The following is a 23,952-nucleotide window of genomic DNA, read 5'->3' on the forward strand; positions in this document are numbered from 1 at the left end:
ATCCCTCTTATTCATAGTAGGATACATTTGAATTGGTATGAGTTAAGTTTCAGAAAATGTAAAAGACACGTGCTTTTCTTTTAGCGGGCCAGCAGAGGGCGACATCTGCCTGAACAGCAAGGGAGGTTGTGGCTTCCAGTAAAACATTTATGGAGAAAAGAACTGATTAGTCGGATGAATAAAAAAAAGAAGTCACATGTTTGATCAATGTTAATCAGTGGATAATGTTTATGGAAATAATGGAGACTGATACAGCACAAAAATTAAAATTAGCGACAGAAATATCACATCGGCCTGATTTTACTATAACAGATGAAAACTAGTCTTGCTCTAGAGACATGAACGGAAAAAGTAAGAACTGTTTGGATCACAGATGTCCAAGTGGTTTCATCTGTTGAGTTCAAAGTAAGTAAATTCTAATTAGTTAAGCTACTAATTAGAACTAATAAAAATAAATGGCAAGATTGGAAAGAATAAATGGGAAATAAATAAATTACATCGGGGCTATCTTAATATCTTATTTAAAACTCTTATTTAAAACCCTGAAGCTTTAACAGCTATATCATTGCTAAAAATAAAACGATTTAAAGTGCCTTCTTTTTAATCCTGTTAATTCAAAGTTATACCAGGAATAACATTTTTGTATTGAGTGATTACCGCTAAAATTTTGAATGTGTCTATAAGAATTGGAAAATTAACAAATGCTGCAAACAACATGATTGTAAATATGTCATTTATTCATAGCTAAACATTTAACATTAGTGGTCTTTTTTTTTTAACTTAAAAATGAAAACTACTAACAAACAGAATAAAAAAATCGAATGTAACTATTATTTTACAGTATTTATAATATTATAATTTATTTTGTGTATTTATTATTTATTTGAATGAAACATTATTTTATTTACAATACTTATTTTTCTAGTAATATCATATATTTAAAAATATATTTATCTTTTAATATTTGCCTTTGACATGTACGTTTTTGTGGTGTATGTTACTGTTTACTGCTGCTGCTGCAGGGCCTGTAGTTACTATGGTGACGGAGACTAAAGGTGTCCGTCCCGATGCCTGCTCAAAAACCAGCGGAGACGGCAACAAATCTTTTAACAAAAGGATTCAGGAGAGTGGATTCCCTGTTGGAGTCTGCATCCTGCTCTTATATAATACATCCACGGATGAAGAAGCAGGACCGAAAATGAAGCCAGTGCCTCTTTAACTGTGAGCGGAGGGGATCGGTCCTGCGCAGGCCTGGTTCATCTCAAATGAGCCTCCAGTTTATTTTAAAGAACAGAACAAATGCGGCCACCATGAACGAAGAGGAATATTGTCAGCAGTACGACACTGAAAGTGTTCGTTTTAAAGACAACCCGGACAGTAAACCGCTGGGTGTCCATCAGCAGCTGGATGTAAAGCAGATAGATGGTAAGGATCATCACAGATTTAATGTGGAGTGTTTCTACTGGGGAAAAGGCGGACTTTAGGGCTTAGTAAAGAAGAAGATTCACATAAAAAGCTTCTGTAAAGCGGAATATGTTCACAAATACCAAAAACTGTTTTTCACCTTCTTTTTTCTTTTTTCAAACGCTGTAAAAGACGGAACTGAACAGTAACAGGACAGAGCAACACCCGGACGGTTTATAGAGGGTACACAACAGGGTTATTTTGTAGTTCAGCCTCAGTGCAAGCCAGGTGCAGAGATCAGAACTTAGTATCACTGATGTGTCAGGTGTATGACTGTGAGGACTTTGAATCTGTAAATATGTTTTGTAAGTCTTCATATTTCATGATTGATCAATATTTCTAGAAATAAATCAGGCCTGGTGTTTATATTGTAAGCAAGAATGTTTTTAGACTAACTACAGCTCTTTAATCTCGGACTAAATTCAGCCTGCTAATAAGTGTCCATAAAGCCTCTACAAAAGGTGGCTTCATATCTTAAAAATTTGCGTGCAGCATAAATATAGTTCTGAACAAATAAGAAACTGTTGTTTTTTTTTATTTGCAAAAGACTTCTTTAACCAAAACCATGTTCTTCTAAAAAAAACATAACAAAAGGTTAAAGCAGAAATATGTTTGAAGTGCTGTAGAGACAAAAATTTGGCAGAGAGAGAGAAGGCTGGAGTGGATGGATTACTCAAGAGTGAGCACTGAGAACAAAATCCAGTTTTTATTTCCCGTTTTCTGCTGACTGTTTTTTTTTTTTTTCAATTTTAGGTGGTGGTGTGACCCAAAAGTTGTGCCACTGCACTTTAAGGATCCTGGTGGTTTCACAGTATATTGTAGTACTAGTATTATGATTCAAATGATTTCTGCTTGCATGGGCCTTTATTTAGAAATTAATCCACACCAAAACAGCCATGGGTGATCGCCTGAAAACAAGCCAAAGCCTGTAAAACATCAGCAGCTCACACACTGCAGGGCATTCATCCATCCACCAGGGTTTTGCAGGTATTCTTCTTCCTAGCCACACTTTCCAATTCCTCCTGTGGGATCCTAATGCATTCCCGGCCTAATGGCGTCTCCTTCCAGTTGGGCATGCCCAGGAGGCATCTTAACGAGATGCCCAAAACACCTTAGCATCACCTTTTTTACAGAGCCCGAGCGTAAGCTGCTGATTTTTTTTCTTTAAATAGATTGAAAATGTCTCATTATTCTGTCAGGCAGAGATAAAACTGTAAGACGCATTAATGTCATAAAAAATGTAAAAACCATGTAACTATGTATTACAATAGACTGTCAACAAAAATGAAATATTTGGCACAAAGCTGCAGAATCAATCATTAAAAGACTTTTTGTTCTGATTTTCAGATTTCTTTTCTGTCACTTTTTGTTTTTGTTGTTTTCAGACAAACAGCGTTTGTCTCAATAATCTTAATACTGCTGAGAGTCTCTTCTTTTTTCATTCTCCACCCCCCTTCACTGTTCTTGGATGTAGCTCATTTGAATCTGCTATTATTAGTGCTAAAATGTCTGCACCTCACCAGGCTTTGTGGAATTTTTGCCATGGTGTAAAAAGTTATTAATGGATTATCATTATCATTATCATTTCATTTTTTTCTGCATCATATAATTTGACCCATGTATGAGGTTGATACAGATCACCTCTCAGTGTGCTTCTCAGTGGGCAGTTATTCTTTTTAAGTAAGCAATTCTTCTTCTGTATAGCTATAATAACAATTTTTTTCTTATTCTTTTCCAGATAGATTGCAAAAGTAGAAAACAGCCACATTCTTTTGTGGTTCTGGTAGTAGCTTCAAATCAGATATCAGTCATGTACCGTCACAGTCACACATGAGCTTCCTGTGTTACTTGGTTATTAACTTTATAACTATAACTAATTTTTTTTAGTTATTAATTTTATTACATTTACATCATTACCACTACCATTTTTACCAATTTTACTTCAATTACCACTAGTGTAGATGATAGATAGATAGATAGATCGTTATTGTCACTGTTACCAGAGCAATGAAACACAGTTTGGCATCTCTCCCTTTGCAGCTGTAGGTTTTTGTTCATAATGCTCATGTCTGTGTTATTTTTCCATGTAGATATCTCACAACTGTTGGCAATTAAAGAGGTTCCCCCTGAATGGAGGCTCACTTCAGATCCGCAAGACCCAGAGGTCGTCCAAATAAAAGAGGAGCAGGAGGAGCTCTGGACCAGTCAGGTGGGAGAGCAGCTAAATGGGGTGCAGGTGACGGATATCTCCAGGTTTCCAGGCCATGCTGTCAGTGTGAAACATGAAGACAGTGACGAGAAATCTGAGTATTCACAACCTTCTCAAAGAAAAACTAAATGCAACAGAGAAGCAGAGGCTTTAACTGCCCCCCCAGCTAAAGGAATAAAAATGGAAACTGATGGTGATGACTGTGGAGGACCGGAATCAGCTAGAAGTCCAGATCAAGATATTTATATACATCCAAATGGTGATGAAAAGGCTTCCAGCTTATCTGAGACTGAAGTCAGTATTAATGATGATGATGATGACTATTATTGGCAGGAGCCTTTATCAGACTCTGGACCTGACACTGAAGACAGTGACAGTGACTGGAAGGAAACCGGGACACCGGAATCAGGTGTAAATAGTGACAAAGGACAAGACAGTTCTAAAGTATCTGAATGTAATAAAACTTTTCTTTGCAAACAGTCACTTCAGGGGGAGAGGGGAAGAATGTCTTCCTCTGGTTTGGCAAAAAAGAAATGCTTTACAGTATCACAAAATGGTGATTCATCAGTGGCAGTACGCACCGGAGAGAAACCATTTGGCTGTGACGTTTGTGGACAAAGGTTCAACCAAAAAACACATCTAAACACTCACATGAGAATTCACACAGGAGAGAAACCCTTCTGTTGTGATTTTTGTGGACAGCGCTTTAACCAGAAAACACATCTTAAGATCCACATGAGAATTCACACGGGAGAGAAACCTTTTGGTTGTGATAATTGTGGCAAAAGATTTAGACACCAGTGCACTCTCAAAATACACATGGCAGCTCACACAGGGGAGAAACCATTTACCTGTGATGACTGTGGTAAAAGATTCAGTCATCAGAAAATTCTGAAGGCGCACATGACAATTCACACAGGAGAGAAACCATTTCACTGTGATGAATGCGGCAAAAGTTTTAGCCAACAGGGAATTCTGAAGGCGCATATGACAGTGCACACAGGAGAGAAACCATTTGGTTGCAGTAGATGTGATAAAAAGTTTAGACTACATAGTGATCTCACAGCGCATATGAGAGTCCACACAGGAGAGAAACCATTTGGTTGTGATAAGTGTGGTAAAAGGTTTAGTCAAAAGGGATGTTTGCAGAGACACCTTAGACTCCACACAGGAGAAAAACCGTTTAGTTGTGACGATTGCGGAAAACGATTTAAGCGAAAGACACACCTCAAAGCACACATGACAGTTCACACAGGAGAGAAACCATTTGGCTGTGATGTCTGCGGCGTAACATTTTCACGACAGGGAACCCTGAAGAGACACATGAGGGTCCACACACGATAGAAACTGTAAAGTAACAGGGTTTTGTCCAAAAGATTACATGCAGTGTTAAAGTATGTTGGTGCAGATCAGAGCAGTGGATTTCCTTTATGGCACCGAGATAACTGAGAGTGTAGGTTGATACCTCTCAGACAGGTCTGCTGTATTCCACTAGTTTCTCTTCTGAAGCTTAAACAAAATGCATAAGGGGAAAATATCCTAGAGAAAGATGAGGTAAATGATGATGCTGACAAAAAGTTAACATGCATGGAAAGAAGTAAATTCTCCCCAGTCACATGTGATGAGTGAAACAACTTTTACAAGTTAAGAATACATTGCTCAAAAAAGTTAAAGAAATACTTTTTAAGCAGAGTATAGAAATAAGTCGGTTAAACCACTGGGATATTGACCCGGTCAGTCATAGCAGAGGGCGTTATTAGTCAGTTTCAGGTGGTTTGGTGTTCATGAAATTAACAACAGGTGCACCACAGGGGCAATGATGAGGCAACCCCCAATCAGGAATGTCATTTTCCCTCCTTTTTTCTCATTGTTTTTTCACTATTTTGGGATTTGGTAAGGGTCAGTGTCACTACCCTTATCAGATGATACCTGGACCCTACAGAGGTTACATAGGTAGTCCAACTCCTTCAGGATGGCACATCAATACGTGCCATTGCCATAAGGTTTGCTGTGTCTCCCAGCACAGTCTCGAGGACATGGATGAGATTCCATGAGACGGGCAGTTACTCTGGGAGAGCTGGACAGGGCTGTAGGAAGTCCTTAAACCATCAGCAGGACCGGTATCTGCTCCTTTGTGCAAGGAGGAACAGGATGAGCACTGCCAGAGCTACAAAATGATCTTCAGCAGGACACTGGTGTGAGAGACTTCATTAGGGTGGCCTGAAGTCCTCTAGTGGGCCCTGTGCTCACTGCCTGTCAGCGTGGCAGGTCCACACTGGTGCCCTAGTGCCCTTGGCAAAATGGACCAGCCTGTACCATCTTTTTTTCACTTTGATTTTTGAGGTGTCTTTGAATTAAGCCCTCTGTAGGTTAGATAATTTTCATTTACTCAAACAATGAGGCATCCTTTCATTCGTATCTCATTACTCCAGTCCATATCAGTATAGATATCCATTATGATTTTTCCCATCGAGATCTGTGTTTTCATAGTGTTCCTTTAATGTTTTTTGAGCAGTACATTTAGTAACAGAAATAAGATTAATACTGGGTTCAGCCCTCTGTCACCTTCAATTTGATAAGTGGTTAAGAAAAAGGATGGATGGACTATGTCTGCGAAGGTTCAGAGTCATCCAGGTCATCGTATTCTAAGGACCAGGGAAAGAAAAGCGTCTCGACTTCTCTCTTGTTAACAGCAGGAAAGTGTAGCTTGATTGCTAAAAATAAAGTGTTATATTGAGAAAAAGTGTACTTTCAGTATTGATCAAAATGTATAATGCTCCTTCCTTCAGCCTTATACACAGTTTGTTGTTTACCAGTATTATGATTTTTATTATTACTCCCAGATTTATTTTTTACTATGCAATGTAACCACTCATGATGGCTCTAAAGGTGAATTTGCCTGATAAATATTTTGTATAAGACAACTGTGTTTCTAATTTCCTTTGAGGACTTGATGGACTGAGGCTGATGTAGACTTCAGGTCCACAAATAAAATTTCTTAACATTTGATAACTTGTCTTTGTACCGTTTTCATGTAATCCCAGGTTCTTAAGCAAATATTGCACTACTGTACATTTCACTGACAAATCGAGATAGTGACCTCATTCAGGTTAACAAAAGAAACATAAATCACATCAAAACTGTAAATAAAATAAACCACCATTCTTTCAACAGACTCATGTTTTATGTGTATTATTTGCATAAGCTAAAGCTAATTTTATGTCAAACTATGTAAGAACAGTTAAATCATAATGGAGAAAGAAATGTTATCACTATCCAAGTGTCTGCTCGACGGTAATCAGTGCTGCTCAGCCAGGCACTGATTAGTAAAGTTAATGTAATTTCATCAGATTACCTGTGGTATAAACTTTTTTTTCTCTTTCTTATCACCCCCATGCCACTCACAGCAGATGACTCCTCTTCCTTGAGGCCAGGCTGTATCAGAGGGCTCTTCCTGTTCAAACTAAGTTCTTCCTCCCCACTGTCGCCAAATGAGCTGTGTCCAGGACAAACCATCTGCCATTACAAAGCATTACATTATCTTTCCTTCTGAAATACCCACATAGTAAGGCCTCAAGAAGAGAGCTCACTACATTAGCTTCTTAATTGGGTTCTACAGTGAGTTTAGGCCACACAGTCTCAGGATGCTGTTAAATTGTCCAATTAAATAAAGTAAAGAAACGTTTAGTGTGAACTGTTGTCAGGACATCAGTGTGTATGCAATGTCAACAAATACCTGGCAGAGACAGAAGTAGGCTACCAAGCGCATCGCTGTACAGTGGTCCCTCGCTATAACGCGGTTCACCTTTCGCGGATTTCTTTTGTGCAATTTTGCATGCTCTTTTTTTTTTAAACAGCGCATTGTGTTCTGCGCACTGATTGGCTGTAGACCATTGTCAATCAATCTCGTGCCGTGTCTTCTGTACAGTACAGAAAGCATTCAGCTTGTCAAATTTACATAAATCTTCGATCACTAGCAGTGTGACTCTGAAGTGCTGTACTGTGTGTTTGTAAGTTTTCTCCCCAACAAACACAACAATGTCGTTTTGCACCGTCAAAGGCACCTGCGGAAGATGCTAACCATCGCACAAAAACTTGGACTTCTGGACATGCTAAAGGAAGGTAGAAGTTACCGTATTTTCCGGATTTAAAGGCACATTAAGCGAAACAAAACAGTCAGATCAGTCAAACTTCTTCTCAATTCATTCTTCTGCTTCCTCTACTACCGTACCATTGATTCATTAATGTTAAATTTTCTCGCAGCTGCTCTATTCTATTTCATTCTGTAATACCGGACTTATTCTTCTAGGAAGGTTTGAACTTTGAGAGTGTTTAAACGAGAGAAAAGTGTGAACATGTTCATTACTGTCTGAGAAAAGTGTATAAAGTGTGTAGTGAGGGGTTTTACAGCCTTAAAACATCTATAATAATTGTAAAAAATAAAGCTGACTACTTTACGGTTTTCACCTATCACGGGTTATTTTTAGAACGTAACTCCCGTGATAAACGAGGGACCACTGTACAAACTTATTATTCTTATTTTTAGTCACAATGTCCCCAAAGATTTAGTTATCCAATGTTGTATTAAAGCAGAAGAAGGATTACTGAGTATACTACAAGACACTTGAAGTGTACTTGAATTCCCCCAAGTACTTTTAATGTTTTACTATATCCAAGTGAACCAAAAACAGCCTACATTACAAAAGTATCAATTGAAATTACATTAGCCGTCATTTTCTTCCAATAAATACACTAATAAACTCTAAAACTTAAATTGTTATCATGAAGTGTATTCACTACATAATAACGCTATAAAGTAAAATATAAAGTGGATGTTGGGGTCCTGGTTTCTTGTTAACTGGGTCACTGTTTTTATTGATATTCTTCCTTTTATGTTAGCATAATGTTAATGTTTTCCCAGAGTTTCCCGTTATTAACCTCAGATCTGTTAGTTTTCTCTTCCCCTCTCTCCACTTCTTCGTTCGTAACTGCCAGCATGATCCTCATGTTTTCACCCGTGTCCACTCTGTGTAAATAGTGTCGCTTCACACCATTTTATCTGTATGCTGTGCTTTATAATAAAAAAAAGGGTCTCTTTTTGTCTTTCTGCTCCTCTGGACTTCATATTCATGTGGATTTCAGATTCTCAGGATGGCTTTTTGTGATTTAATGTGCATTTAGTCCTGTTACCAGTAAATTTATGGCAGTCGATTCAAATATTTTCAAGTCAACAACTCAGTCCTGCATGTGCAGAATTATTATTTGTATCTGCACTACCTTAAATATAAATTGATGTGAAAAATGTTACACTAATCATGAGGTAATACAGTAATACTTAAATGTGCTTTAGTGTAAGTTTCCCCCCTGCGTGTACCTGCTGTAAATAGATGCATAATAGGTCTAAATCCAAGCTTAATCCTCCACAGAAGAATGTGATTAGAAAAAACGAATACACCGTTTTTTATTTTCCTCTTTTTATGCTTTATTTTTATCCCTCGTCCTGTAGAGAGGACAACGCTCCACTACACGTCTTCAGATCTGTACTGAAACATCCATCCCACTCATCCCTCTGCCATCTTTTTCACTACTACAGTGCATCCACCAGCTTTACATCGTCAAAGCTTGTCAGCATTGTCTCGATTAGATTAATGTTTTGAAAGACACAAGTTTGGGGTAAGGGCCAAAAAGATGACAGGGATAGAGAGGACTGTAGCGTTGAAATAAAATAAACATAATACCGAATGATGGACAGTGAGGAAAAATGTACAACCTACTCTACATGAGACCAACAAATGATAATGAGCTCAAAAACACAAATACACAAACACACACACAGGGCACAGTAGTGGTGTGTGAAAGTATTAGAAATAAACACGTATTAAATATACAATACATAGATTCATATACACTGATATATATGGGAGATATACAAATAGCGATAATGTTAACAGAGTATAAAAGTGTGGAAAATGATGGAGACACTCACACTCCTGGTAGTTGAAGAGAAGAAATTGGTTTCCTCAACATTTAAAATCTGCTAAAGTGAGATTAAAGCGGCTTATTTCTTAGTTTGTGTTGTGAAAATAAGGTGAGAGGTTGTTCTTCACATGCCATAACTAACAGAAGACTTCCAGATACCATGAGGGTGAAGATTTGTGCATTCTGGTGAAGATGGGTGCAGTTAAAGGTCAAAACAGAGGGAAAAGAGGGATATCTGATTAACGCTTATCCCATTGAAATGTTACGCTCAGCAATAGCAAGCTGGTGTCCGCTCTCTACAGAATTCAGGTTTAGAGTTTTATAGGTTCGGCGTCGATGGAAAAAGCCTCTGAGATGGCGAGAGAGGCGCCGAAGCACATGAAATGGGAACCCACCCACTTCACGGGTCTGTCACTTAAACTCAAATTGAGGCTGCCTTGCTTGCGTGAGTTTCGTTTTGTTTTTTTGTCCGCGAGGACAACAGGAAAGAAGAAAAAGGAAGGAGAGAGACAGAGAAAGTGAAAGAGAGGAGAGCGGCCGGGCGACGGTGCAGGTCTACTGCGAGAAGTGGTGAGATTTTAAAAAGAACAGACGCTAAACATGAGCAGATGTGTGTGAGCTGCAGAATCACAGAAAGAATCCAGAGTTAGAAAAGAGAAAGAGTTTTTTTTGTGTGGCTTTTTTTTCTCTTTTTCCATTTTTTTGTGTTTGTTACAGTTCATAATGGTTCAGTAGTTCCACATAAAGATAGGAGATGGATCCTGAGGCAGATGGTTTGAAGTGCATGAAGGTGGTCTGTAATCCTCAGGGGATTGCAGGGAGATGTGGGAAGGCTCAGATGATACCATACTGGGCCAGCTCATGCAGCTCCAGGTGATTGAAGGCCTCCCACGGGCAAATGACAGTGATGTCTGCAAAAAGACAGCACAGATGTGAAGTTGTTCAGGACCCTGCAGAGCACTAAAGCCAATGGTGTCAACCCTAGCATACACTTACCTGTGCCTAAGCCCTCCATTCCAGGGATATCATCTCCAAATCTGCAAAGAAGAGAATTGTGATGATTACAAATCACTTGATTTGATTTATTTAGTTTTTTACAAGACCCTGAAGAAGAAAAGTATTCAGAGCATACCCCTGGACTCCCTTCTTTGGAGGCTTGCTCTTGAACTGACGAGTCTGCCTCTGCTTGAACTTGGGGGGTCCCTTGCGTGGGGTGGCGGGGCCTCCGCTGACGCGGGTGGCCGACTTGATCTCAGCTTTGGGTGGCTCAAGATTCATTTTGAGCTGTTATGTATGAGAACGTGCGTGCAGGCTGTTAGCGTTAGACACCTCTCTGAAGTGTAGTCGTGGTGGTGAAGTCTTTATTTTTGGGAACAACAAGGGAAAAGAGCAATTAAAAACAGAGAAATAAAGAGAAACTCTCACTAGGTTATTATCTGTAAATCCTTTTAGTGTCAAGCAGCGAATGATCTAAAACTCTCTAACCATGTCACAGGTAGCACGCAGCTCCTGTCACCTCTGTTTGACATTACCATCTATAATCCTATTACAGATCTGATGAGCACCTGCCAGGATTTACACTCTCATATTTCCCAGCACCTGAATGTGGTGGACCACATTGCAGCTTGTCCTGCTGGGATGACCCAATTACCCATAATCCCTGGCTCAAGTTAATACGTGTGCTCTCCTTCTCTGGTTCGAGCTGATGGTGAACTCCTAATCTTGTTAAAGCAAGGACACCGCTGCAGAAACGCTGAGCTATGCACTGAAGGTCTAAACGATTAAATCCGCTCACCATGTCCTAATGACACAGACAACCCTGAACAGGTCTTAACCATTAATGTGGTTATACTGGATAAATACCAAGGTTATTACAGCTAACGCACAATGCTAACTAACACAAAAACAAACAAAGCAACAAACGTCCTGATTTTTAGTTTTTGCCAGTTTGGTCAAAGTTGCCATCACAGCCTGTCTGAGGAGGCTTTAATGGAAATGTTTGTGTTTCAATTCTGAATTTTGCCTGGAGAAACGCCCTGTGTATTTAAAGAAAATTGGGAAATAAACTAAGAAAAACTAAACCTAAACAAAAGCAAATATTTTTAGACAATTAAAAAAAAACTAAATTAAAATATAGAAAGTAAATTAAAAAAAAAAACTGATTTAAAAAAAAGGGGGAAAGTACAAAACCTTAACACTGCTGTTTGATAATGTCAGATTTTAGCGCTCTCAGTTTCATCAGCAAAAATGTTCGTTTGGTGATCAAGTCATTTTTTACTGAACCAATCTACTTATACACTTAATGAAACAAAAATAAAAAATCTGTTACATTATCGTTCTCTGATATTCAAATAAAAATATTACCTTAACTATCGATTTATCTAATATGTTGAATACACATGGGCAAGACGTCTTTCCTCGATATTCATTTAAATAAATAAAAACAAGCAAAGGCAAACAACTAATATAAAAGTAAAACACTTAAAGACAGAAAATTATGATTGAGAACAAAAACATGGCAAAGAAAAGAATATGTGTGGGTTGAATATACTCACATATCACATATTCAGAGATCTGCTTTCGTTTGAGCCACAGTTTTAATATCAAGAATTTTAAAATGAAACTTTTTTGACAGCTTTAAACAGGCCAAACCGAAGTGAACGTTGTTGTGAGATCATTTTTAAATATTTTTTCTGTCCAGGTTGTTGATAAATGTATCTGTCAGGTGAATAAATAAAACTAAAACTTGTACATGAAACAACATCTTGTTTTATCCATGTTTGGAGTAAGTTTGCACTGTAGGCAGTTTTTAAATAACTGATAACTGAGTGTTAAACAGCATCGGTCTATAGATTACAGAAACATCTGCACTAATTTACTCTGTCACGTTTAATCACATTATAAACGACACCACAAATTGCTGTTTACTTTTTTTTATACCCAAGCGTGATCATTTCTGGAGCTCTAAACTCTTTTATCTGGATTATTTTCTCCTAATAAAGAAACAAATATTAACACCCACGTTCTTCACTGACACACACACAGCTGCAGAAGAGCAACAAAGTTTCCCACCGCTCTATTAAATCCAGACGGTGTCTGAATATCAGCACTGATCGGTGATGATGGTCTACTCACCGGCTGCTTGGGTGAAGAACAGCCAGACGAGTGGGTGTGAGCGCAGCGCTGATCCGTCTAGCAGATGAGTGGACTTCTATGCTAGGCTTGCTGTGAGGGCCAGTCGGGGCTTGTGGTCCCTCTTATAGCCGACACCCGCGGGAGATTACGGAGGCACCGCCTCCCTTCTCGACTGTCAACAGTTCACATGTTTGAGGTTTAGGTTAAACTGTAATGTGTACATAGGTGTAAAAGTGGATTGTGCACGTTGTGAACAGCGGTGGAGAATAACTGTGCACATTTACAGTCAACTTCAAACATTTCAGTGAGAAATTTCACTGTGAAATTATACAATTGTTCGTATTATTATTGTCTTACAGATGTTTTCTCATATTTTGTAACCATACATTGAATGTTAATATTTACAGAAGCTACACTACAGAAATTTTAAAAAAGATAACATTCTGGGAAAAATTATCTGTTTTTTTTAAAAACTGATTTTATTGATTTTTTGCACTTTTTCAATGCATTATATTTATCTGGCAGCTGCGGTTTCTAAAGCTGATATTCTTGTACACAACATACTTAAACAAACTAAAATGATTGATGACCACTGATCTACACTCACCAAGTTCTTTCTCACAATATGTCCAAACCAGCCTTGTGCCATTCCCAGGACATAAATACTGATGCTTTCAAAAAGACATGACCAAGACTGCCTGTTGTAAAAAACCTCGCTGCTACCGTTTCAATGCTTTCCTTTAAGGATCATGGTAGAAAAGTGAAGATATTACAGAAATGTGGTACCTCTAGTGTCCGTGTGCAAATTTAAAGCAGAAGTAAACATGTTTACAGCCTGCTACAAAGTTTTGGCCTCTATGAATAGTTTCTCCCTTTTTGTAACTCACCTGATTGATTTTGTTAAGCCTTAAACTCATACATGAGGCCACGGTGATTAACACATTCAATGGTAGCAGTCAGCTAAGACCTTTCACTTTCTGAGCGTTTCTGTGGTAATTATCTAATAAATAATATGTTTTGAAGTTCGTCCTTCAGTTTTGGTCAGTGATTTTCTACTATTTTATTAGCCTGTTACTTAGGACCAATTAGCAGGTAAATGTGTCTGTGCACTGCACCTGTATATTATAAGACAACTGGCAAATGTAGCTGACAACTTAGCATGTCCCTCTATAGTAACGCCTGGTTCCCAAAACCCCGTGATGCTATTAAGGCTGCCGGTGGGTCACGTTACTGTGGCTACATCCATGATTTAAACCCAGGCCACAGTCTCCTCCTGCACCTCCTAAACCGAATGCTTTCGTTGCTTAAACCTGATCAAGTAATGAGTGACAACCAGCTGCTTTCCCTTTTCCATCAGAGCCAAACAGCATGCAACGATGAATGCTGTTTGGGATTTTAGATTAGGTTAAATAAGAGAAGTGTCCCTTATATAGCTGGAGAATAATAGCAGTTAATTGGACAAAATAATTAACAAATTGATCAAATTAGGAAAATTGTTGCAGTCCTGATGCAGAACTCAGGTAATAACAGCATTTTTGCTTGCACCTCACTAAATGGCTTAAAATGATGAAGGCATTTGTATCAGAGTAAATTACTTAATTTACTTATCTTGTAAATTAATATAAGGATTTTTAAAAATTACAGTACAGTACATGACAGTACATAGATGCTTGTATTCATCTATGTATTACTTATTAGTTGCAGTTATTTCTAGAGCAGCGTTTGTCTAACAGAGCCTCACAGTTTTGTTTAATGAGCTCCTTGTTTCATGTGTAAATGGTTGATGCTGAACTCTAAGCATCAGGAAGATCTGAGTATTTCTTCCAGAATCACTTTGGAAATGATAGATTGTGGAGGAAAGATGCTCTGTGATAAATGCAGTTTGCCATATAAAAATGATCTTTATGTATTTTACAGTATTTGCAATGAAGTTTTCCAGAAATGTCTTTAGAAATCCTCTAGGTACTGCTAATTAAATTAGTGATTTGAGTCAGTAGGATGCAGGATGAGATCACACAGCTTACAATATGTTCAAACAGATTATAGATGGAGCTGGAAGCTTCCTGAAAGCCCCACAGTCCCACTCCATCTTTGTTATGCAATCATCTCTCCATCTGCTTAAGGCGAAACCCTCCAATCCTCCAACCCACAGAAATCTTTTACATTGTCTGTGTGTATCAGTGTAACACCCTGCAGTGGGGGTACTCTTCATTAAACAGGGGACTAAGCCAACATCAGCAGCTCGTATCTACATGCTAGAGACATACTGAATGTGGAGACATCCCAAACAGCAGCTCGGATTTTTTTTAATAATTAAACTAGAAGGACCATCACAAAGCAGTGCTAAAGAAATCCTTCACTCATTTGATACTGACCTTCACCTTTAAATGAAACCTGCAAAACAATGCATGTAAGTTTAAGTGAAAATTTAATAAACAATAAGAAAAAGACAAAAGAAAAAAAAAGGAGAGCAGGTAAACAGGACAAATAACAAACTGCAAGAGAGAGAAGACAAATGTTAGTATGTGCAGTCATGGTATATACATGTATAAAAGAGGCAAATTGAGAAGATACTGATTCAGAAGAGCATCATGGGAAATCCCGCAGCAGCCTAAGCTAAAGGACAGTTCAGGGTCAAATGGTCCAGCCCTAGAAGTTTTATCGAAAAGAAAAGTTTGAACCCTAATCTTAAAAGTAAAGAAGGTGTCTGACTGAACCCAAACTGGGAGCTGGTTCCACAGCAGTGGGGCCTGAAAACTTAAAGCTCTGCCTCTGCCTCTACTTTTAGAAACTTCAGGAACCACAAGTAATCCTGCACTCTGAGAGGGAAGTGCTCTGTTGGGATAAAAGGGCTATAAGATTTTTAAGATGTGATGGGATCAGACGTTGCATGTGAGGAGAAGGATTTTACTTAAACTCTTAAACTTAGATTTAAAGACACTCTAGATTTAAACTCTAGATTTAAAGACTAGATTTAAAAAAGGGAATCACAATGAATCACATAATCTTTCCTCTTTGGTTCAATATTAGCTTGATTTTAGGATCCTTTAAGAAAAGTGATTGTTGATGGAGTTCGGCGGGGCCCTATTTTTGGCACATTTCTTTCTTTTCTTTGCAGACAACACAGTTTTATACATTTGAACTCATCTGCAGTTAACATTTAATTCTTTCAAGTTATCAGTTTTATGACTGACTAGTTTAAATGCAATGTTTTCTACCCACACCTGTGAATCTGACTACGTTTGGTGAATACATCGTTCTTGACGAGTTCTTGTATAGAGCTACAGGCACTCTGCCTTTATTAAACTACAGAAAGGTCCAATTTTATGGCAGTTTGAAAGAAACTGAAACAAGAAAACTGTTTAGCGCTAACTTGCGACTTCTTGCAGCTTACTGTTCGTAGAACCTTCCCCACTGCAATGATGCAAAGTGTCATGTTGCAGCCTCGGCATCAGCCAATAATCTGTCTCGAATGTTTTCCATCACGTCAGAGTCATTGCTCTACATATGATCAGTGAAACGTCTCATTCTTAATCCGCTGCATAACCCAGATCAAAGCGTAACTCTGCACGCTGTATGGCTGGCTGCAGCTGCAGCACTGGACCTTGAGTAATCAGGACTTATAGTGCATCACTATTACTGGACTAATGCTGACTCAGTGAGATCAGGGTCACTGTCACCTCAGATACTGGTCCAGAGGGACTGGGAGAAGGCTAACCAAAGACGTCATTAAGGTGGCAAGACCGAACGTGATCGGCTTCTTCTCTGACACATCAGAGAAGAAGCCTGCAGGGATCTAAATCTCATTAACAACACGAGAACAATGCAGTGTTTTACATACTTACTGTAAATATCAATAAGAACAAAGTTTGATTTCCTGAAGCCACAAAGATTTTATGCTTGTTAAATATTCTGACTATAATCACATTAGAGTATAAACAACACTTGGAGCTGGTTAGATAAAAATACATGATGATGAAATAAACAGGTTAGGTGGTCATACAGTTTTATGCATATGTAGCTCCCCCTTGTGGCTACAGGGGCTATTAAAGTTTTTCAGGCTTGAACTTATTTGCATGTTTGGTTGTGAGCACCAACTCTCTGCACAAAAATAAAGCACTCTGAATCTGACAGTAAATAAAAAATATTTATTTAACAAGCATTGGATTAAAACTAATTTCTAATATAATTTAAATAAACTCAAATACAGAGAGGCAAAGTGTTGTTCTGATGCTTCAAAGGTGCAAATGCTGTAAAGACACAATGCAAACCAATCAAACACCAAACAGCACGTGACAACAATTCAGACATCCCTGAAGTTTCAAACATTGCTCCTCTTGTCAGCTCGTGATGCTGTGCACATTACAACTATTACTTGCAAACATTCACCAGAAAGGGACAAAAACTCATCACACCTTCTAAAAAGCTGCAGTTTCAGACCCCTGAAAACTCAAGCTATTTATTTCTTCACTGGACTAGTTTGTTTTATGTTTATTCACAGTAACGATGGTCTTTCATGTAGAGAATCGTTGGACTGTGTTATGATGCAATCTTATGCTTTATAGCAGACCACCGGCTGGGACTGCAGTCTGTGCACAACTTCAGACTGTTGGAAACAAAAGTTGTGGCAGGTTTTGATTTGAGTGAGGCCTTAATAATCAGACCTGACTGAATTCTCCAAATACTAAGGAAATGTGCTTTAATACTTCATCACCTCCTTTAACAGAAGATACACTTTATGAAAAGAAATAACACCTTCCAACAAGTCATATGACCCACAAAGAAAATCTTGCACTGAGGTGAAAAGCATCTCTTCAGCACCAAGAGAAATGTATGAGTGGACAGCAGAGTGAATAACATTTCCTATTACAAATATTTGGTAATAAAATGCTATTTTTCACTGGATTGTCTTTGGTCAGCCTGCATGACTAGCAAAGAAATCTAAGAGGACCTGTTTGTAGTCCATCTTCATGATTCTGTAGTTTTGCAACAGAACGCCCCCATCGATAACATCTGCCCTGGGGTTATTAAGCAGCACAGACAGGCGGAGACACTGAACATGAACCACAACTGAGCTGGACCAACAAACAAGGTTCTAACAGAAAAATAACATTTCACACTGTGAACTTCAAGGACCCTGTATGAACAACATGAATAACCCTTCCTTAAGAAAAAAACGAACATGTCAAGATCTAAAAGGGTCCGACTGCCATCTGTTCTCTGTACACTATGAAGCCACACAGGAAGCTGGAACCTTAGATAACTTAAAAACACTCAAAGTTTGGAGAAATACTTCTTGCCTCAACTCTTTTACAATGAGTTGCTTTCATTTTCAAATGAATTAGTTTGATATTCCTAATAAATTTCTCCGGCCTTTGCAAATTTAAGTGTTTGTGTTTTTTCTTTCATGGTTGAGATTTCTTGACATCCTGACAGATCTGCACTGTCTAAATGAAATAAAGGCCAAAGCAGGTCTGAACAGATTCCAGTAAAAATCAAAGAGTATTTTTATCCTGAGTATTTATGATTTCCAGCAACCTGCCAGATGGCAACTCCTTTTTTTCCTGCTTTGTTGAAGCAAATATTAGATAAGTGCAACATAACAACGACCATCAAAGACCCAAAGTCTTATCTGTCAACGTCTGCCATCTTTCTAAAATTAGACATATACTGTGGGACCCACAGGATGAAGGAGGAGTGAAAATGTGGAGGTACACTGTGTGCTGTAAAATATCAGCCTGTGAAGGGTTTTTGGCTGCGACGGTCACGTCTTTTTTAAGAGTCTGATCTCCATCTTCAGGTAAGTTTTAAGGTTCTCATCGAGGACGTTCTCCTCAATAGCAACGAGCGCTTGCTCGCTTCCATCGTTGTAGTACTCCAGCAGCTGCTCTGCGTGTTCAATCCATACACAGTTGTGACAGCCACTCATGCAGCAGTGCGTGGGAAGCGGTGGGGGACCCTGGGCGGGGGTCCAAGTGGAGATAGAGTCATGTTTTTGTTCTGTGTTGGCGGGCTCAGAAGAGTCCGTCAGAACAGGAGGAGCAGCAGGCGAATTTGGTCCTGCAGGGAGGTGGTGAACAATCCCGCTGTGAACATGACTCGTCCATAACTGCTGAGGACAGCGAAAGAACCAGTGAAAATCATGTGAGACACGATGAGGACACATCAATCTGTCTTTAAATTTTAGTCTATTAAATAGTAATCATAATAATAATAGTAATAATAATGATAATATAAATATTAAAAATCTCTTAATATTTCAGGTGTGTGTGTGTAAAGATACTTAAATTAGAAATATGGTTAATAAAAACCCTGACTGCTTAATATTCCATTTCCTATCAGACACTGTAAAGATTTTAGTGAAACTGTGCATTGTGGTGGATTCAGTAAGTTAAAATCAAGCTGTTCTGTGTACATGTACAGTAGGTACACTTTCATATATGAGTATAATTACTGAAGAAAGGAAAACATTTGTGCCCGGGGCGCTGTAACTTGTTGATCCTAGTATGGTCTCAATAACAATGGTGGTAATAATAATACTACTACTAATAATAATAATGACAGACTGAATTCTCAAGCATCTCCGTTTTCTATCTGCTCTTTACAGGGTTTAAAGGTTTGATCCTGGTCTGTAAAGCCCTCCAGCCTCTCTCCAGTTTGTGTTATCTCGGTTCGGCAGTCTAAGGAGAGCTCCCCAGAGCTACCTTTCTCAAGTAACGTCCTTCAGCTCTTCTGGGAGGGACACCGGGGCTTTCCCAACCCACAGAGAGACAACCTCTCCGGTGTTTGCTGGGTTTCCTCTCAGTTGGACGTGTCCGTTAATTAAATGAGTGTCTTTAGGCTATTGTCGTTTTCGAGATAAGAATGATTATTACTATCAAACGAGTGACCGTGTAAGGTTACTCCAGTGTTAAAAACATAACGGACATCATCCGCTGTTAAACGAACCGTTAGCTTAGCCACCAACCTTTCGTAATGACACCGACGACCTCACGGCTTTAACACCCGCACACAGCATTGCAGAATCGGGCAGGACGCGCGGTTATGTTTCTGTGTGGTTCATTTTCTCCAGAGTGAATGTTTAATTAAGCTGTTCCTTCCCGGAGTTTAAAACTTCCACCATGTTAGCTGCTGTGACAGCTAAAGCTGCATTACTTCCCATTTTTCAACTCTGACCTTTTGAGGCTGGTTGTAAACAAAAGCGGTGATTGGCCAGCATAAAGCATATCACCCAATCAAATGGGGGCTTTGTAAAATTTAAACCAATTGAAAGCATTGATTAGGTTTTTGGGCGGGACATAAAAATATTTCCCTCATCTGGCCAGCAGGTGTCAGTATTCTACAATACAAACAAACAGCAGAAACGGCAGTAAAGCCAGACAAATATTACAGACACACATTAAAAGACAAAAATAATATTGGTTGTCTTCACTAGACGGGATGATTACTATTAATACTACAGTATTTATTTTATAGTAGTAGTGTCTGATCACTTACCGCACTAGAAATGCCAAATTTGCTTTGAGAGTGTTGATGGAGAAGTATAGAGAAGGTCAGGAGCTTCACTGTGTTTTGGTGAATCTTCTTGATTGAAATGATATCAGGCAGGAATTTCCGTGGACTGTGATGCTTGTAGATGACACTGTGATCTATAGTGAGAGAAGGGACCAGGTGGAAGAGAGCCTGGAGAGGTGGAGGTATGCTTTGAAAAGAGAAGCCAGAATACATATATGTGAATGAGAAGGAGACAGGTGGAAGTGGATGAGTGAGTGGATGAGTTTAAATACCTGGTGTCAACCAACAAAGCAGCAAACAGTGTGCAAGAAAGGTGAAGAAGACAGTACAGGCAGGATGGAGTGATTGAGTTATGACAGAACAATAGCATCAAAAGTGAAAGTGAAGGTTTACAAGATAATAGTAAGGCTTGCTATGGTGTATGGTTTGGGGATGTGGCACTGATCAAACGACAGCTGGGGGCAGCAGAGCTGAAGATGCTCATTGGGAGTGACCAGAATGGATAAGATTAGACATGGATACATCAATCGACAGGTCAGGTTGAGCAGTTTGGAGACAAAGTTAGAGCGGCGAGGCTGAGATGGTCTGGACATCAGCAGAGGAGGGATAGTGAATACATATAGTGTTTTCCTTTGGGATAATAATAATAATAATGGATTGGATTTATATAGCGCTTTTCAAGGCACCCAAAGCGCTTTACAATGCCATTATTCATTCACGCTCACATTCATACACTGGTGGAGGCAAGCTACGGTTGTAGCCACAGCTGCCCTGGGGCAGACTGACAGAGACGAGGCTGCCATATCGCGCCATCGGCCCCTCTGGCCAACACCAGTAGGCGGTAGGGTAAAGTGTCTTGCCCAAGGACACAACGACCAGGACAGAAAGGCCAGGACAGAAAGGCTGGGGATCAAACCGGCGACCTTCCGGTTACAGGTGCGCTTCCCAACCCCCTGAGTTCTTATCTTGGTGAATTTCTGAATGCTGCAGAACATAATTATTTATGTTAACATAATTATTTTTAATATATATTTATCCTTAGTGGTGGAACATTATTATGGACATGCACTGAAATAAAACTAGTAAAAGTTACTGTCTTCAACAGCTACAGTGGTGAAATCATGCACACACATTAATGTCACATATATTAATATAATCAGTCACAGAGGAGCTTGTTTCTGCGATGAGTATTTTTGCTATGATACTTCAGGTATACTTACCTTTATTTAAAAAACAAGTCAGCTGTTTCTAACAGTAAGAATAGATTATATGGTGTAGAAGTAGTCACTGTAAGATTGGTTCATCTTTACTGGCTTTTAGTGCCGTGCACCAGTTTAACATGAAAAGGTAAACACACTGAACTAATTGACCAGAAAGCATGTGGCCGATCAGGCCAGACAGTTTCTATTCAGCTGCGACATTTTGATGAGGGTTACGTGTTCTTTTCATTGCACTGTGCACTTTACCCGCACACAGTTATCTCATTCCTTCTATGGATTAAGAGCGGGCCCATTTAAACAAACAAAGGAGGGGGAGATTTTCCATTAAACTTCACCTCTCCTCTTGGCCTTGTGTTTTAGTGGAATTTAAGATCAGGGATCAGGGAGTTGAGATCCTCAGGCTAAAAACAGAAATTTGAGTAAGAAGAAACTCCTAAAAATAACCTGAAAACTTTTGCCTCAGTTGCTCCCGAGACAGACAAAATGATCTCAATTCCTAATTAAAGTTAATTCACTGGATTAAGCTGTCTGTCTGTTAATTGCCAGGCTATACTGGAAGACATAAAACAATGCAGTATCCAAAATTTCTGCAGGGGATTCATGTGTAGATAAATAGATTTTATTTTATGTTTAAATGGATAAATATGAGATTTTTCTTGATGTAAAACACTTTTTGGGACCCGTAGTCTTCTGAAATGTAGCCTTACATGTTGCATTATACCATGCCACAGCTGTTGGTTATTTGTCTGGTATTTGATTCAGACTGATTGTATATTTTTCATTCTGAATGAGGTGGAGATGATACACACTGATTTGTATTTTACCAAAATGCTTTAAGAATAAAGTAAAATGATCCTTTTACTTGAAGACAGGAGCAGAGCGCCTCGGTTGTCTTAAGAGCTTGAAAAAAGAGAACACCTGGACTCAGTGGTTCTGAGGGTCGCTGACCTACTACTGATCATATGACTCAGTGCATGAGCCAAGGTGTGGAAAAAAAGGGATGGGTTATTTTCATCACTGGGGGTTAAGCGTGAAACCACTGTGGGACTTTGCCCCACCCTATCATGTGACCTATTGGCTCATCTGGGGCAAGGTGACCCTCAGGACAACCTTCAAAGGGGGACAACCCTCACTAGGGGACTACCTGGGACTCTCTACCTTTTGTTTTGAGCTGAACTGTGGATGAGAGGCAAAACATCTTCACAAGCTTAACAAAGTCCAGTTGCTTTCTTTTCTCAAGCTCTTAAGACTTCCATTACCTGGATGACTGAGAATCTACACAGACTAAGCACCTCGGTTGTTTTCCAGGGCAATATTTTGAAATCTCTGTTTGTCAAACACTTCATTCAGCCTTTGTGCTGTGCTCTGCCCTTTTGTGTCACACCTTTGTAGCATTAGATCATTTGTCATTCCAGTATTTATTCCACCTGTGCAGCACTCTGTAAATATTTATTTTATTTTTTATTTTTATTTTTTTTTAGAAAGAGGGGCAATACATATTAATGAACATTTTAATAAATGTAAATATGCCAGATTATAGCCTTGGGCTAATTTCCATCTGCAGACCCTCTGGCAGGTTGGTGTTAAACACAAGTTAGTAAAAACATACAGAGACACTATTTACAGGTCATGTAACAGAGACAAAAACAGTCATCACATTATACTAGAACAAACAAATGACAAGAAGAGTGGACACAGAGGACAGCATAGATAACAATAACGGAAACACATCAATTATATTGCACAAACCCCAGTATTGCATATGCCCTGACTATCGTGATATTGCGTTCAAGCTTTCAAACTGTTTTTGTGTTTTCCAGTACAATTCTTCTCTAAAATTTTCCTGTTTGTTGCTCATTTTTAGTTCCTGTTAGACTTTCTCATGCGTGGAAGTGACCCGTTCATGGACACTGCCCTTCGCCTGCCTCTTGTTTGGATTATTGGCCTTACTGACTGACTCCCATCTATGATCTTAGCCTGTAAATGAAAAGATTTTGGATTTTACTCCTGCCTCCTGCATCTGGGCCCTGTTTCATGGGAATTGTTAACACATATAACAAGACATCTTTGAATCCAGTTTTTACACCGGGGCCAGCCATCCGGGCACAAGAAGGACTTTAGGCTGGCTTTGTGCCATCGCTTTTTTTTCGTTACTGTACTAAAAGGCTGAAATGCTTTCTCCACAAAGTATTTTCAGTGACCCAGATTTAGGTGAATTATGGCTCAGTGCCCTGAAAGAGCTTTACAGCCACAGTAAAGCAGATTTGGTCGGTGAAACGTCTCCACGCGTGAAGACAAACCTTCTGATGTCGTTGTTCTCCGCATGGCTGTGGTTTAACTGTTTGACCAGTTCCCTGATGCATGGAGGATATGTCTCTCTGTGTGTGTAGTGTGAGTCTGAGGTCCCCACAGACTTCAGTGTTTGCAGTC

The 23,952-nt window shown here is 39.1% G+C and overlaps 3 protein-coding genes across 4 annotated transcripts; 1 reads left to right on the forward strand and 2 right to left on the reverse strand.

Annotated features, from left to right (window-relative positions):
- The first annotated feature begins 1,064 nt into the window (after window positions 1-1,064).
- Window positions 1,065-6,682, forward strand: LOC116328602 (gastrula zinc finger protein XlCGF57.1-like). Its single transcript, XM_039616791.1, has 2 exons — window positions 1,065-1,425; window positions 3,555-6,682. The coding sequence occupies exons 1-2, from the start codon at window positions 1,266-1,268 to the stop codon at window positions 5,015-5,017; spliced, it is 1,623 nt and encodes a 540-aa protein (XP_039472725.1). The 5' UTR covers window positions 1,065-1,265; the 3' UTR covers window positions 5,018-6,682.
- Window positions 6,683-9,145: 2,463 nt separating this feature from the next.
- On the reverse strand, window positions 9,146-12,914 carry pde6gb (phosphodiesterase 6G, cGMP-specific, rod, gamma, paralog b). The gene is made up of 4 exons (XM_031750442.2): window positions 12,788-12,914; window positions 10,785-11,011; window positions 10,649-10,689; window positions 9,146-10,563 (listed from the first exon to the last, which is right to left on the reverse strand). The coding sequence occupies exons 2-4, from the start codon at window positions 10,928-10,930 to the stop codon at window positions 10,487-10,489; spliced, it is 264 nt and encodes an 87-aa protein (XP_031606302.1). The 5' UTR covers window positions 10,931-11,011; window positions 12,788-12,914; the 3' UTR covers window positions 9,146-10,486.
- Window positions 12,915-16,913: 3,999 nt separating this feature from the next.
- oxld1 (oxidoreductase-like domain containing 1) lies at window positions 16,914-19,962 on the reverse strand. Of its 2 annotated transcripts, none has more exons than XM_031750464.2 (2): window positions 19,755-19,962; window positions 16,914-18,896 (listed from the first exon to the last, which is right to left on the reverse strand). In XM_031750464.2, exons 1-2 carry the CDS (start codon window positions 19,803-19,805, stop codon window positions 18,552-18,554), a joined length of 396 nt encoding a protein of 131 aa, XP_031606324.1. In that variant the 5' UTR covers window positions 19,806-19,962; the 3' UTR covers window positions 16,914-18,551. The 2 variants fall into 2 exon arrangements, with proteins under 2 accessions (XP_031606324.1, XP_031606323.1); XM_031750463.2 differs by having other exon boundaries at window positions 16,914-18,899.
- Window positions 19,963-23,952: the final 3,990 nt, after the last annotated feature.

Source organism: Oreochromis aureus, linkage group 8, assembly GCF_013358895.1.
Source record: "Oreochromis aureus strain Israel breed Guangdong linkage group 8, ZZ_aureus, whole genome shotgun sequence".
NCBI classification, from domain to species: Eukaryota; Metazoa; Chordata; class Actinopteri; order Cichliformes; family Cichlidae; genus Oreochromis; species Oreochromis aureus.

Coding starts and splice junctions, on each gene's coding strand:
- LOC116328602 (XM_039616791.1), top strand. CDS start 1,266: ATGAGCCTCCAGTTTATTTTAAAGAACAGAACAAATGCGGCCACCATG. Junction 1,426..3,554: donor GGATGTAAAGCAGATAGATG/GTAAGGATCATC, acceptor TTTTCCATGTAG/ATATCTCACAACTGTTGGCA.
- oxld1 (XM_031750463.2), bottom strand. CDS start 19,805: ATGCTGTGTGCGGGTGTTAAAGCCGTGAGGTCGTCGGTGTCATTACGA. Junction 18,900..19,754: donor CGTCGGTGTCATTACGAAAG/GTTGGTGGCTAA, acceptor CGCTGTCCTCAG/CAGTTATGGACGAGTCATGT.
- pde6gb (XM_031750442.2), bottom strand. CDS start 10,930: ATGAATCTTGAGCCACCCAAAGCTGAGATCAAGTCGGCCACCCGCGTC. Junction 10,690..10,784: donor CCAAAGAAGGGAGTCCAGGG/GTATGCTCTGAA, acceptor TCTTCTTTGCAG/ATTTGGAGATGATATCCCTG. Junction 10,564..10,648: donor AATGGAGGGCTTAGGCACAG/GTAAGTGTATGC, acceptor GTCTTTTTGCAG/ACATCACTGTCATTTGCCCG.